General features: G+C 34.5%; 1 protein-coding gene across 1 annotated transcript in view; it reads left to right on the top strand.

Annotated features, from left to right (window-relative positions):
- The window catches only part of MDGA2 (MAM domain containing glycosylphosphatidylinositol anchor 2), a 488,781-nt gene that overhangs the window by 250,912 nt on the left and 222,668 nt on the right, over nucleotides 1-15,201 (top strand). Inside the window, exon 7 of the mRNA XM_032593527.1 lies at nucleotides 13,826-14,155. Coding sequence (XP_032449418.1) covers nucleotides 13,826-14,155 — 330 coding nt within the window. The remainder of the gene's footprint in view (nucleotides 1-13,825; nucleotides 14,156-15,201) is intronic.

Here is a 15,201-nt window from a genome sequence, read left to right as displayed (position 1 = left end):
TGGTCGATATAGTATGCTCTTAAATATATATTTATCTTATTATATTTAGTAAAATAAGAGGAAAATGGGGGAAGACAGAGTAATTAAAGATGTTTTTAAAATAGTGCTTGTTGGTTAGCATATGTATATTTACACATATGCATATATACATATTCACATATACATATGTATGTTGAAATATGTCCTACCTTTTTTTTCATGTTTACTTATCTATTTTGAGAGAGGATGAGAGAACACGCAAGCTGGAGAGACACAGACAGAGTGGGAGGGAGAGAGAGAATCCTAGCTCATGAGGAGTCGAACACAGGCCTCAGTCTCACGACTGTGAGATTATAACCTGAGTCAAAATCAAGAGTCGGTTGCTTGATCCACTGAGCCACACAGGCACCCCCAAATTTGTCCTACTTTGATAAATCATGGCACTCTACTTCCACAGGCCACATTTATACATTTTCATCTGCCTTGAGATTGCAGAGTCATACAGAGCCATGTATATGTGGGAAATTTAAGAAGAAAAAAAAGTATCATTTTAATTTCCAATTGCAGGGAATTATAGATATTAATGAAAAATGTGGCATGTGTTATATGTTAGATGGTCACACATTTTTAGATTTTTGTTTATATTTTTTTCCAAAATATCTGGAGGATTACCAACACAGAGAATTAAAAGTTTTATTTCTTTCCCCTATTAAGTGTTTTTCAGAATGACAGATCATTTGTTATAATTCGGTTAAGAAAAATATTCTGCAACAAGATTCTGCAATATGTTGAGGAGTAGTTCACAAAAGACATATATTTATCAGGCACTATCACTAAATGATACCCACTGTGTGAGCAAGATTAATTTATTTCCTGAACAAATACTTTATTGAGTATAAGTTAATTTCCTCACCTAGTTTTATTTGGTAGCTATTTTTTTGTATTTTATATTGATATTTGATAATTATTTTTCATTTTTGATGATTTTCAAAGGGTTGTAATAATTCAGTATAGTTTACTATGAAAATAATCCAGAGTTGTAAAGCACAAAGTCCATTATTGTCACTGGGACTGCTTGTGGGTATAAATAACAATAAATTAGTGTCTTTTTATTTTTTATTTATTTTTAATGTTTTTTTTAATGTTTATTTCTGAGACAGAGAGAGACAGAGCATGAGTGGAGGAGGGGCAGAGAGAGAGGGGGAGACACAGAATCCAAAGCAGGCTCCAGGCTCTGAGCTGTCAGAACAGAGCTGACGCGGGGCTTGAACTCACAAACCATCGGATCATGACCTGAGCCGAAGTCGGTTGCTCAACTGAGCCACCCAGGCGCCCCAAATTAGTGTCTTTTTAAATTCATTTCTCAAACAACTTCTTAAAATAAGAAAAAAATAATTGATACACAAGTGCATTTGTTTAGGTTAATATTAGGTGACAACAATCAATATGATAACTACTTGGAAATAGCTCCAGATATGTCTCCAGTGGATGTAACGTTTTATATTTTTGTTTATCCTATTTACTCCTCCATATCACCAACCACAATGTAAGACATGTGGAAGACAAAATGCTCAGGAAGTCAGCAATATAAAGTACCTCTCTTTTCCAGAAGCTTGTAAGTCCAGAAAATACAAAGTATTTTGAAAACAGCTATGTGGGAGAAGGTTTTCTGACAGAGAATAGTGGCAATTCGGTCTTAATTGTGTGAATCGGGGAAAGTATTATGAAAGCAATAACATTGGACCTGGGTTTTTGGTGACTGGGGAGGACTTGGACACATGGCTTAGAGAAGATGTCCATACCAGGTATATGTAATGGCAATGGCAAATTCTGGGAGCCTGCAAGCAGCAAAGGGGAAAAGATAGTTTCTATAGAAGAAGGTGTCATTAATGGCAGGAGAGGGGTGTGCTGGGGAGGGAAATCTAGATACTCCTTAAAGCAGTAGTACAAGTAGTTTTAAGGTGCACAGGCTCTGAAGTGCTTCATCACATAGAAACCTAGCTGGTGACTGGAAGTAAACAACTGTAACTCAGAGAGGTAGAGGCAGAAGCTTTGCCTAAGATGGCATCTGTGCTGAGCCTGAAAAGATGGATGTAAAAAGCAAATTGTGAAGTAATAGGGTAGACAGAGAAGAGAAAAGTGGAGCCCAGATTCAGGACGGAGGAAATGGGGATAGAGTTATCTGGGAGCTGGAAACAAAAGGTCAGGACATAGCAAATGCTGCAGGGAGAGAAGGGGGAACAGCAGCTCCTGGAATTTGTCTTCACTGGCAATTGTTACAACTCTGGTCCTGGTGAGAATCAGAACTAATTTGAAAGAGGTTAAGGGTGAGTGGTTTCTGTGTTAATGTTTTGACAAGGAGAAAGGGAAAGAACGTAAATAAGAAGTAGCTCCAGGCTATAAAGTTGAGAGAGGGCTTTCTGTATTATTTAGTTGTTGTTGCTTTATTGTAATTAATGAGGAGATTATGATCTTGTTTATAGATACATGGGAAGGACCTTGTTGTGTTTGAGAGAGAATGTAAGAGAAAAACAGGAGAAAATGGAAGATGTGTGATACTCCATGCAGGGCTGGAGCTGAGATCAGGAGGACAGTTTAAGATTTTAACTTGGAAAGGAAAACCAAACTTGCAACCCGAGAGACTGGAGGGGAATGGAAATGAATGGTTGAAATCACAGAAAAATACATTTCATAGAATGGTGAGGCTATTTGCTAGAATTAGTGAAAGATGAATTAGAAACAAACACTGGTACCATAAAAATCTCTGTTCCACATACTTATGGTGGAATCCACTCTGTGGAATGATTTGTCAGCATCTACAACCCTTCTCTTTTCCCCTAATTCTCAGACCTTCCCTGCCTTCTCCACAGTAACTAGTTGTTTTTGTTTATGTGTTTTAAAGTATTCCCGTGTCTAATAGCTAGTACTCTGTGTCTTTGTCTTTATTGCACTGTAAATAAAATTTATTTCTATGCTTTTCTCCACCATTAGGCTTTTCCATCTTTGTAGCTTTGGTGGGAAGCATAGCAATAGATACATTGTGAGTCAGGAAACATTGAATAGAAAGCAGTTGGCATCTACTATTTGCTTACTCTGTGTGGGCATCAACATTTTCAGAGCTTCATGGTTCAATTTTATGATCTCCACTTTTCAGAATTGGGAGACTGAGTTAATTACACAAGGTCACATTTAATAAATGATGAATTCAGACTAGAACCCAGATAATCTGACTCTAGAATATTTACTCTTCAAATTTACTTATTCTCTATATTGACTCTCCAAGAAGTCACTGGCATTCAGATGAAAGCTGATGTGCTATGCATTTCTCAATCCCAAATTCTGAACAGATTGATTTTTTTTTTAGATTTTGCCTAAATGGAGGTTAGTTAGACTCATAATACTTTGAGAGTTAGATTTTCTTAGGTAAAGAATGGTGACCTTAAGGTACTTAATATTGATCACTCTTAATATCTTTATTAGCTTGTGAAGACATCTAGAAACCACTGGTTTTGTGAAACTTTCTTCAAGCCTGAGCTATGTTGAAAGGAAGTTACATGTTAAGTTGTATGAGGTCAATTTAAATAATTTTGTTATTGATACATTTAGGAGCTGTTCCTTAATAATGTTTGAAGTAATATAATCAGGATAAACACTCCCTTGAGGGTCGGGTAAAGTAAAGAATGATACGCCGTGGTCACTTTTAAGCATGTTCTCTAATAACTCAGTCCTTCTGGATAAGCTGATGACCGGCCTCATTCTCTTCTGGCTCTGCATTTCTGGAGGGTGGAAGGATAACTAACTGTTTCCTAAGACAGCAGTTCTCAAACTTGAACATACATCAGAATCACACAGTTGGGCTTGTTGCAATGCAGATAGCTGTGTCCTACCTGAATAATTATAGATTTAGTGTGAGGTGGGGCTTTATCCCAGGAATTGCCAATTGAGTGTGAGGTACTACCCAAGACTTGCATTTCTAACAGGTTCTCAGGTTGTGCTCTTGTTGCTTATCTAGGATCCACACTTGGAAAACTACTGTCCTAAACTATAGATGTAATAGTTTTAATTTGTGATAGTAGTAATAACTTTAACAGACTACTGGCCTTATCATCTCATAATTTCCTTTGAGAATGAGTACAGATCAACTTTTTCAATACAAAAGTCATTGTGTCTGATAAATATGTTCTAACATTGCACTGGCATATATCCAACAACTCTCTAAGTAATGCAACAGTTGATTTAACATGAGGATATTGTGGAACCATTTTTTTTTCTTAAAGCACTCAGCATGTGTCACTTCTTAAAGTATTTTACTGGATGCTGGCACACGTAGACCTCCCTATCTTGTCCCTATCCACAGGTATCCCATTATCTACCTGTTCACAGAGACTGCCTCCTAAGTCAGCTTTTCTCCTCTCTAAGACTATGTGAATCTTACTTCCATGTCAGTTAACACTTAAAGTATATATTTTTATATAACCCTGAACATATAGCATCACCCCCCAACCATGACCAGCAGTGACAACCTCCCTGGCTCATTGTCATAGAATGTAAACTTGTATTCATTCTTGCTGAATAGTTACCAAGACAAATCTTTGGATTTATCTTTGACTTGAACTTGAACACCTGTGCATCTAGACCGTACTCCTTAGGTTCCTATGTAAAATTGGTATAATTAACTCACCTTGAGGGACAGATTGACAACTAGTCATTGAATTATACTGTTATGATCATCATGGGATGTGGTTCCAAATGCTGCTTATTGTGGGTCTCATTTATACAAGTTCAGAAGATAAATTCCATTCAGATCTTGAATCAGGAATAGTTTTGTTTGTTTGTTTGTTTGTTTGTTTGTTAATGTAAGCAGTGGGAGTATTTTTAACTCACAGAAACTGTGAAATATGAAATTAGTATTTCCCTCTTTGCCTTTGGTCCTGTAAAGATCAGAGCCAATTTATAACCCAACTACCAACTGTATGGGATGTAAAAACATTTCTATGCCACCATCGTTTGACCTTACTTGCTTATATGCCACAATTTTCTCATTAAAAAGAGAGAATGAACTATAATATGTATAATATATATTTCTAAAATATGCTTTAAAAACTTCTAAAGCAAGTAGGATGTACTTTTTTAAAGTAAATGTTACACATTTCTCTTTATAACACATATATGAAAGTTATTTAGTTTTGGAGCCTGTCTTTTCACACCTGATTTTAGCAGCCCTGTCATCTGTTAGTTAACCCACAAATCTAGGCACTTGTCCTATGGTCTATTATCAGAACTAGGTGGTCTCATCAATGGTATTAACTCTTCACATTCTTACAGGGCAAGATAAGGTAGTTAAGGTCATTTATAGAAATTCCTAAGGAATACAGATTTTTTTCATTTGGTCATTTAATTTATCTAGGTTATTTTTCTTGCTCTTTAACATTAAAATGAAAGAATATGTATCAATGGTTTAGTGGTTGTTTTAAATTGAAATGTGCATAGATCGAGTCACAATCTTTTATTTATCAAGAAACAAAAACAAACAAACAATGATCTCATGTTCCCAAGCATGGGCAGCAAAATGGATTAAGGATAATATCCGTGGTCTACAATTATGGCAAAATAATTTATAAAAATTCTTTCCTTCCCAACAAAGACTGACTTTACAACTATATATGGATGATAAAATACATATGAACTAAGGAACTAGAGAACATAGCATGACAGTGGTGATGCAGATGAGCAAAGCCAACTGATTTATTTATTTTCATAAATATGATCTCATATTTTACTAGTCATAGACACCAGTAGAAAAGAGATTTTCAAGAAGGAAGAAATCAATAATGTAAAAAGATAGGGAGTACAAATATAAGTGGTATATAAAAATGGAGAAGACCTGGAGAAAAAAATCATTGAGTTAATTTGTTAAGAGGCTATTGCTAACCTTTGAGTCTTCGATGCTATAATAGCACCAGTGAAAACCAGTGTGTGAACTGCCCAGGTAGATCAGTACATGATGGAATAGTGGGGGGTAACTGGGGTTTCACTGTGTTGTTTTTTTTTTTTTTTAAGAAATATGCCATGAATAGTTTCAAGGATTTTCAGAATTAAGAAAAAAAAGTGTTTTAAGTTTTGATGTGACCGAAATAATTTTCTATGCTAAGAGTAAATAGCTTATGGAAAAGAAAATATTGAAATTTCAAAAGCAAGTGGATACCCAAAAGAATGCGTGGCATCAGGGTTCAGTGCGAGAGGCTGCCAGATGGGCAGAATGAGTTTGGAAAGGAAAAAGGCCATAACTTTGAGACAGAAAACAAAGAAAACAAGAAAAGTAAAGAAAGATTTTTAGTTTCATTTAGTTTCATTATTTTCCTCCAGTTTTCACTGCTACGTGATCGATTCCATAAATATTAAGGATGTACTGTTTTCAAAAGGACTTCAAAAGAACTATATTTAGCACAGGCCCTTCAAAGCTGCAGTTGATGTTATAGCTGTTTCTAGTCCTGGGTCCTTACAAACTAACCAAAAATATAATTTACTGTGGGCACGTTCTTATTTCTCGTAGTGAAGGGGTATTCTTAAATTTGATAGGAAAGGTGAACTCAGACTACCTGCTAATTTGTGACATCAGAGGGCAGGAAGTTGTGCTGACTAACATTCTCCTATTCAGATAAGTGGTGCGAACATGTCGTGCTGTGTCAAATACCATTTATGTAGTAGCTGTGGTATGAAAATATTTGTCTTTATTTATGACATTATAAAGGCACTTTGATAATTTATGGACAATATACATTTTCTCCTTGAGATAGAGTTGAAATGATATCAATGGCAAATAATAATGATAATGATAATATCATTTTAGTCCATTTCTTTTCCCATTTCTCAAAGAAGAGTTTAAACCAAAAAGGAAAATTTGTGCCCATCTAAAAGATCCTTTCTTACTTTAATTACTACTCAAAATACTTACCTGCAATTATTTTATTGAGCAAGGACATTTAAAAGACAATTAAAATTCAACCATACTTTGCTTAAACAACTTGAATGATTAACTACAGTAATTAGCTTTGAGAAAATTCATAAAATAAATAAAGCCTTGATACTTCATAATTGAATAGAACCCCAACTTCCTTCCAGCATCTAATTCTGCATTCAGATTATCAGGGGTGCTATTTTAAAGTACTTTCAGGAAATGGATGTAATGATTTTTTTTTTCATTCTTGCATTATTCACACTACAGATTGGCAATTGGAATTGTTAGATAAAGGGAAGTAAATGTACAAATACCTAATAATATATACAAAAAAAGTACCTCCCTACTTGTATCCATCTTCTAGAAGCTTTACTGCTTCGTTTGTTTTTTTTTTTCTCTAAATGTTTATTCATTTTTGAAGGAGAGAGAGACAGAGCACAAGTTGGGGAGGGGCAGAGAGAGAGGGAGACACAGAATCCAAAGCAGGCTCCATCCAGGCTCTGAGCTGTCAGCACAGAGCCAGACGCGGGGCTTGAACCCACAAACTGCAAGATCATGACTGGAGTTGAAGTCGGATGCTTAACTGACTGAGCTTCCAGGCACCTCTTACTGCTTCTTATAATAACACTTTACGTGCTTTTTTCGTAACAACATAATGTATAAATAAGTAAATATTATTATTTCTGCAAGCATCTGAGCTAGATTGAGTCTTACTAGTTTATATCAATAATTGCACATTGTACAGAAGCTAATACACTTAATCCCTTTTTAATGCTATTTGCATATTCCAAAGTGTGCATTCCCAAGATAGGAACAAACTGATAAATTAAATTTTTAAAAATGCTGGTTAATTGGGAAAGGAAAGAGACATACCTTTGTTGGTGCAGATAAGTTTATGTCATGGCTCTGAAATATGTTTTATAACTTTGATGTGCCAGTAGGTACATCTGAGTTTAAAAATATTTCCCTTTCCTTTGGTTTTTTAATCTTAAATTTTATTTTTACTAAAGAGTTGTATCTTCTCATTACTTTTGTGATTGCATAATGGAAATTCCTGAAACATCAAGAATGAAATCTAATTTTAGAGTCTTTTCAGTGAATCTCATCAATTGATAGATTCTCTTTATTCTGTAAGATACTGATCCTGAAAGATGTTCCACAAATAAAGGTTTTTTAAAAATACCATAAGCCCCTCTAGGAGTATTGCAAAGTGTGTGTTAACATGTTCAAAGTTCTGGGAAGTTCTGCAGGAAAGCAAACTTACTCATATAGTCAATCTCCCAACGCTATTTGTTCTGCTTCCTTTTAACATGATCCCTAATGACTTTTTTCTAAAACAAGTTTTGGCAAATACTGTTTCAGTTAATATAACTGTGCTTAGATGTCAGTTTTCTTAATTCTTTCATCTTTCCTTAGAAATGATTATCAACTGAGCTCTAAAGCATGTAAACAAACCCTTTTGCATGAAATTCAGGCTCCTTACAAAGAAAGGATGAGTAACAGATATTAATTTGATGGCGCATGTCCCTGACACATTATATGACTAGGATACATAACTAGCTAGTCATTGGCCATGATGGAATGAGGTGTCCTGAGTTTTTCTGTACAGAATCCTCTTCTTCACATATATTCCTATATTAATACTGTTTATTCACCAAGCATTATTCTGCTCCTATAACAAAACCCCTGGACCTTAGAGGACATCAAATCTCTTCTCCTTTCTCTATCTTATTCCCTCTGCCATGATTTATCTCAGAACACAAGACTACCAAACAAAAAGAGTTAACATAGATATCAGACTGAATGGAAATGATTGGCATTTGTAAAGTTAATGCTTTGAAATGTCACACTTAATTAAATTTGACAAAACCTCTTAAATACCAATTCTACCAAGGAACCGGCTTCAAAATTTGGAGACCATAAAGAAGGATGAGGCATGGCCCCACTCCCTAGGTTTTCACACTCTCGTTGAAGAGGACTGACATCTAATTATAATAGGACAGATTATATACACTATCATTTACTATTTCTTAAGTTGCTCTGCTGATGTAATTTATTTCCAACTGTTTATTCAATTGACATCATGTGAAACTGGCAAATACTTCTTTTTCCATTTAAATATTTTTATTGTCTTTAATAGAAAATAAAGAAATAGAAAATCAATTTTTGTTTATCTGACTACACTATTAATGATTTCTAGATCCATTTCTCCCAGCAACATTTTGCCAGTTTTCCTGCAGTCCAGAACCCTACTGATAGTATAAGAATTGGTACACTTTGTGATTTTTAAAGTAATTTAACTACTTAAAATAGTGGGTGGTGGTCACTCTGTGTCTCATCATCCCTGTGAAATAGCTATGTTCTCAGCAGAGGTTAAAAGACTGACGCCTGATATTTCATATCTGCAAAGAGGTGCTTCCTCATTAAAATTTGAGTTTTTTAAAATTTTTAAAACAAATTTTTTAAATTTTTATTTCTGAGAAAGAGAGAGAGAGTGAGCAAGAGAGAGAGAGAGGAGGGGAGGGGCAGAGAGAGAGGGAGACACAGAATCAGAAGGAGGCTCCAGGCCCTGAGCTTTCAGCACAGAACCCGACACGGGGCTTGAACTTGTGAACTGCCAGATCATGACCTGAGCCAAAGTTGGACACCCAACCAATTGAGCCACCCAGGCACTCCAAAATTTAAAACATTTTGACTATCACTTCATTTAGTGTCATTTTTGCTGTATCTACAAATTATATTTTCTTTTGGAACTACTATATGCTGTATACTTGTGGAACAGTTGACAAACAATCAGCACATTTTATAATTTTAAGTTTATAGTTACAGGCAAAATACAACCTCATAGCCTCCTCTTTGTCTTTATCTGCATTGAGTCTATATTCCTGGAAGCCACAGGCATAGACTTCTCCAAAGCCAGTGGTTTCTCGTTCAAAAATAAACTCAAGAAGTAATCTAATTTTATATAATGGAAATCTTCTTCATAGCTGTAGTCATTCATAGCAAAAATATACTTTAACTCTAGGGAAAGGCAAGCAGCAAGCCCACCTAGATCTTTGCAGTGGCCTTGCTATAACACACTGGTTTCACTCTATTCGCAGGGCACCTTTTTAAATTTCAGAGTAGAGGGACTTCAGTGAGTGCATCTAGAATATACTCACAAGTAACTTGTCAGAAGAGAATGTGGGCCAAGTTTGTATTCAGTTCTCACAATATTAAAAAAACAAAAACAAAAACGGGGGCTATGGGTTATATGGCAGTGTTTCTAAACTGATTATCCCAAACAGAGACTCAGCTTGATGCCAATTCTTTACATGAACTGCCAGACTAAACAAGTACCTTTTGAGGTTCATCCATCACAATTTATGATACATTAAGCTAAATCTAATGTTCTCTCAGGCTGGTGTTAGGGGATTTTCAATAGTCAGACTAAGAAATTGCATTTGGGGAAAGGGATTTCTTCTTTCTTTTTCCGTAGAATTTCTTTAGTTCTATAGAGTCTTGTTATGTCTGTTGGATCCTTGTTATACTTTGGTACTAATCGCAGATTGATTTTAAGCATTTAAATCTTAACTGGTTAGCAGGAAATGACTTTAAATTAACATTGCATGAACTACCGTAAATTGTTCACTGAAAAAGAGAGTGTTTAATTATAAATGAAGGAACCTGCTTCCCAGTTGATTAACTATATTAAACACTTTATATTTTCAAAGCTCTACACTATTGCTAATAAGCTATTTCTCACAATGGGTCTCAGAGGAAGCCTACTACTATCACCTCCTATTTTTATAAATGATGCACTTGACCCATAAAAATTAGATTGCCCATATTGGACTACATATAAATGAAAAGCTAGAATTAGGTTTCAAGATCTTAATGTACCTGTGCCCAGTTTACAGAGGCATGCTTTTAGTTTTCTGAGGAGCTAAGGTTAGAAAATCAAATAAATTTAACTGGCCACTGGTCCAAGAGATGTTTGTGCGTGGATTCCCACACATGCACGCACGCACATACACATTATTTCTTTTCCCTTAGAACATTTCTGTTCTGTGTGCAAAACTAGGTATTTTGTTATGAGGTAACATAAGACAAACTCAATGAGATGGCTCTCCAGTCAAATGATCCATGCTACTTATTCTGATATTCCTTAACTTTAGCTCACTTGCCAGACTGACTTGTCCCTCTTTTCCTTTTTAGAATCTGTCATTCAGAAGACTAATGTGATTGACATTGGTCAAGTCACAGAGTGGCCTGATACTGAGAACAACAAATATTTGTGGCAATGAGTTCATTTTAAAAGCCCACTTGATTATTTTGCTTTTTATCAAAAAATATAGTTGCAAACCATATTGAATTTTTTAATGAATTGATTATTAGAGTTAAAATCTTTAATATTTTTAATACTTCAGATTTGAAAACAGTTTGGAACACATACTATAAATATTTTATGGTTTTTAAAAAATCAGTGGCTTTGAATTGTTTTGTTGTTTAAATCTAACTAATCTGATGAACTTGCAGCTCTCTCAGTGGTGGTATCCATTTACTATGTCACTAAGCAGAGAGCAGACCTAACAGTAACTGCCTAGTAAATAAATATTAATCACCAAAACATCAGAAGTTTTTGTTGTGTTTATGTATGGCCACCCTAATAATTTTGGAATGAAATTTATTCTCAGTGTACATCCATATGAAGCTATTAATAAATTAATATATATATATATATATATAAACTTTTAAAATTAAGAATTGTCTGTTTAAAAATTTTATTTAGGTTTATCATTTTTTCTATAGAAACAGAATCAGGAAAATTCTTACCAAATGAAAGTAAACTCATTTAAATATTATGGTGCTGACAAAAGTAAATGCTCCTTGACATACTAATTTTTGGGGACTCTTAAAAAAAGAAAAACTATTGTAGGGTACAATTTACTTTGTGCTATAGAACTTTAATTATATTTGAAATATATGTGCACAAGTTATATACCAAATATAGGCATTTTCAGCACATTTTCCTTTCTAGCCACAAAGTTGTATTTCAGTGCCTGTTAAAATATAATTGTGCACACACACACACACACACACACACATACACACACACACTCTGGGTAATAGAATGACATAATTTCTCTTAATTTCATCCTACAGTCATATACTGATAAAGACATTGTTAGCAATAAATAAATAATTGTTAGCATTTTATTTGTGGAAAAATGTAACAAACAACAGTATGCAAATGTGATTTAAATATTTGTTCTTTGGTGTTTTCATTAAGAATGAAGATTTGTGCCTTTTCTTAACAATATTTTAAAGGATACTCTGCTATTCAGATATCTTCAAAGTTATAACATTTAATATCTATGTAGAGTGTGGTTTTTCTAGACAGGATTATCCTAAGTGTCAGGTGGATAAATTGGACTATAATCTATGAGTACAAAATATGCTGTACCAGTACATGAGGGTAAGGATTATGTCTGCTTTGTTCATCTCATGTAATAAGAGCCTCATCTAGCACCTAGTCCTGAAAAGGAGCCCTATACATTTTTCTTGAATAAAAAGAAATGTATAAACATTGTTTTTGATATTCATTTATCTCTCCTCACTCAGTTGCAAACAAAAAAGCAGATGAAAATATATGGGGCTGACTAGTAAATAAAATTAAAAGCAAATTTTTTTTAATTTCTAGTGCATTCTTATATAGTTCTAAGATTTCCATGGTATTTTCTTGCTTTTATGGGACGAACTAAGAAAAATCAGGTTAAACTCAAGAAAGGTCACCCACAATGCAATGAGAAGGCCTCCATTATCTGCAGGTCTTTTAAATTCACATCATTTTCGCCAGTGTCATTTATATATGGTTAATGGTAAAAGTGAACAGACAATATTTTATTCTGATTATTAATGTTTCAGTGCATATGCCACATTTTATCATATAGGGATATTAAGTGATATTAAGGGGGAGGGAAATGAGTAGGATGTTAGTAAAGAGAAGAATGTATGTCTGTGAATCACTGCCATAAATAAATGTGCAAACCCTATTCTATATTGAGTCCCATGGTATCATTCAAAGTTTGTAACTGGGGCCCTTGGGAGGCCAGTAGATGCTCCCCCAAAAGTCTCTGGTAGTTATCATTGCTGACACATGTTAAGAGAACAGTACTGCCCTTAGACCCAGAAAGCACTGCTGTTAGGATACAAACACAGCATGTTTTCCAAACCATCTGCCAAGAGGTTCTTCTGGCCATCTGCATGAGCCAGCACACAGATTCAACTGGAAACATCTATGTATGGTGAAATAGAACAGTCATAGCAAATGTGTTTTTTTTTAATTCTCTTCAGTCAGGTTATTTAAATATATGAAAATGCCTTATGAATATGAACTGACTCAATTCTTACCAAACTAGTTTTGGTCAGCATGTAGATAAAATCTTAGAAGAATTTTCTTTATTCTGACATTTGTGCAATATTTTCTGTGAAATTGCACCATAATTAAAGGGTGGCACAGGTATTGAATTGGGCTTATGATCCATATTGTTATTTTTAAGTCTAATACCTAAATGATTTTATACAAAACAAGTTACATCATGTGTTCAGAATTCATTGGCAACAATTTTTAAGTATCATATATAGACAAAGCATCTTTTATATCACTGGAAAAATATTATCCAATTTACAAAAATCAGTGTTTAGAATCTCTAAGTGACTTAGATCTTCAGACTGTTTCCAGGTTTCCTAAATGAGGTTTTTGACATGCACACAACAAAGAAACATATATTCACTTTATTTTATTTTGTTTTACTTTATTTCAGCCCAGACATGATTACCTAGAGTGAATGAATCCTTAATATTATGGAAGTAACACTAACTACTTATGGAATTTTTATGTTTTAGCATTAAAAAAAGGACGATTTTGGATCACACCAGATCCTTATCACAAAGATGACAACATCCAGATTGGGCGTGAGGTGAAAATATCTTGCCAAGTAGAAGCTGTTCCTTCTGAGGAGTTAACATTTAGTTGGTTTAAAAATGGTCGTCCATTGAGAAGTTCTGAGCGGATGGTTATTACACAGACTGATCCGGATGTCTCCCCGGGAACGACAAACTTGGACATCATTGATTTAAAATTCACGGATTTTGGGACATACACATGTGTAGCATCTCTGAAGGGAGGAGGAATATCTGATATCAGTATTGATGTTAATATATCCAGCAGCACAGGTAAGAAGCATATTTGTGATGCAAAAGATGTTTGCATTGAAAATCATTTCTTTATGTTTAGCAGACAAAATAGTCTTCAGTCAAGCTAAGAACATTCTTATTTCCGTTTCCTAAAACCACAGTCCTAACATTCTGAATGTCTAATAAATATCTCGTTAAAAGACATTGTTACTTCTGTTTTGATTTAGGTTTATAGGAGGTTTTACAGAAGTAGTGTGAGTAACAGTAATAGCATTGGCTATGATAGACATAGGCTTCCAGATTAAATAGTAACAGGTGTTGTTTTTTTTCTTTTTTAAGTTAACTAGGAGCCCTCTGTAGAGCCTAAAATTATATTAATTAATAAAGTTAACAAATTCCTAAAGAGTTAAGACAAATTTTGGAAATTTTAAACAAACAAAATATTTAGTCCTAAGAAGCAAATACTAAGAGATCATTTGAAAGTATTCAAATACAAGATTTATAAGAAATGCATTTTCCACCAATTCAAACCAATGATAAAAGTGTTAAACTTGTAATCCGATGTGACTTTTTGAAGAATGTTACGATAGAATCTCTTCACAGTGGGAACGATTAAATATAAAAATATACTGGAGTGAAATTCCTTCTTTTAAAGTTAAAAATGAAAGTGTTATCAATTTTCTCTCGACTAAACATACATCTGTAGATGAGGTAAATTATAGGACTTTGGTATGGGAGGACATGCTAGCTTACCTCTTAGGATGTTTTTAAAAAGCCTTGTGATTCTGTGAACTGCAATCAGTATGCATGGGGACGACACCAACGTAGCTTTGTTTTGCCAGCTTGTTACCAGACTGAATTTCAATTTAGGATTTTTGTATAATTCTAGGGTGAATAATACGTGTTGAAAACATAGAGCACAGATGTCGCCAGCAGACATACTCTGTTTTGAGAACATTTAAACGGCTTTTCCTTTCCAGTCAGGCGGCATTTTGACTCTCGTGTGGTAACAGATTGACTTGTGATTTTGTGTCTTCTCATGATTTAAATTCCGGTGGACACTGGATTGATTTTACTCCTTAAGG

Source organism: Lynx canadensis, chromosome B3 (genome assembly GCF_007474595.2).
Source record: "Lynx canadensis isolate LIC74 chromosome B3, mLynCan4.pri.v2, whole genome shotgun sequence".
NCBI classification, from domain to species: Eukaryota; Metazoa; Chordata; class Mammalia; order Carnivora; family Felidae; genus Lynx; species Lynx canadensis.
The sequence above is the reverse complement of the archived record's forward strand: the minus strand, read 5'-3'. Positions and strand labels throughout refer to the sequence as shown.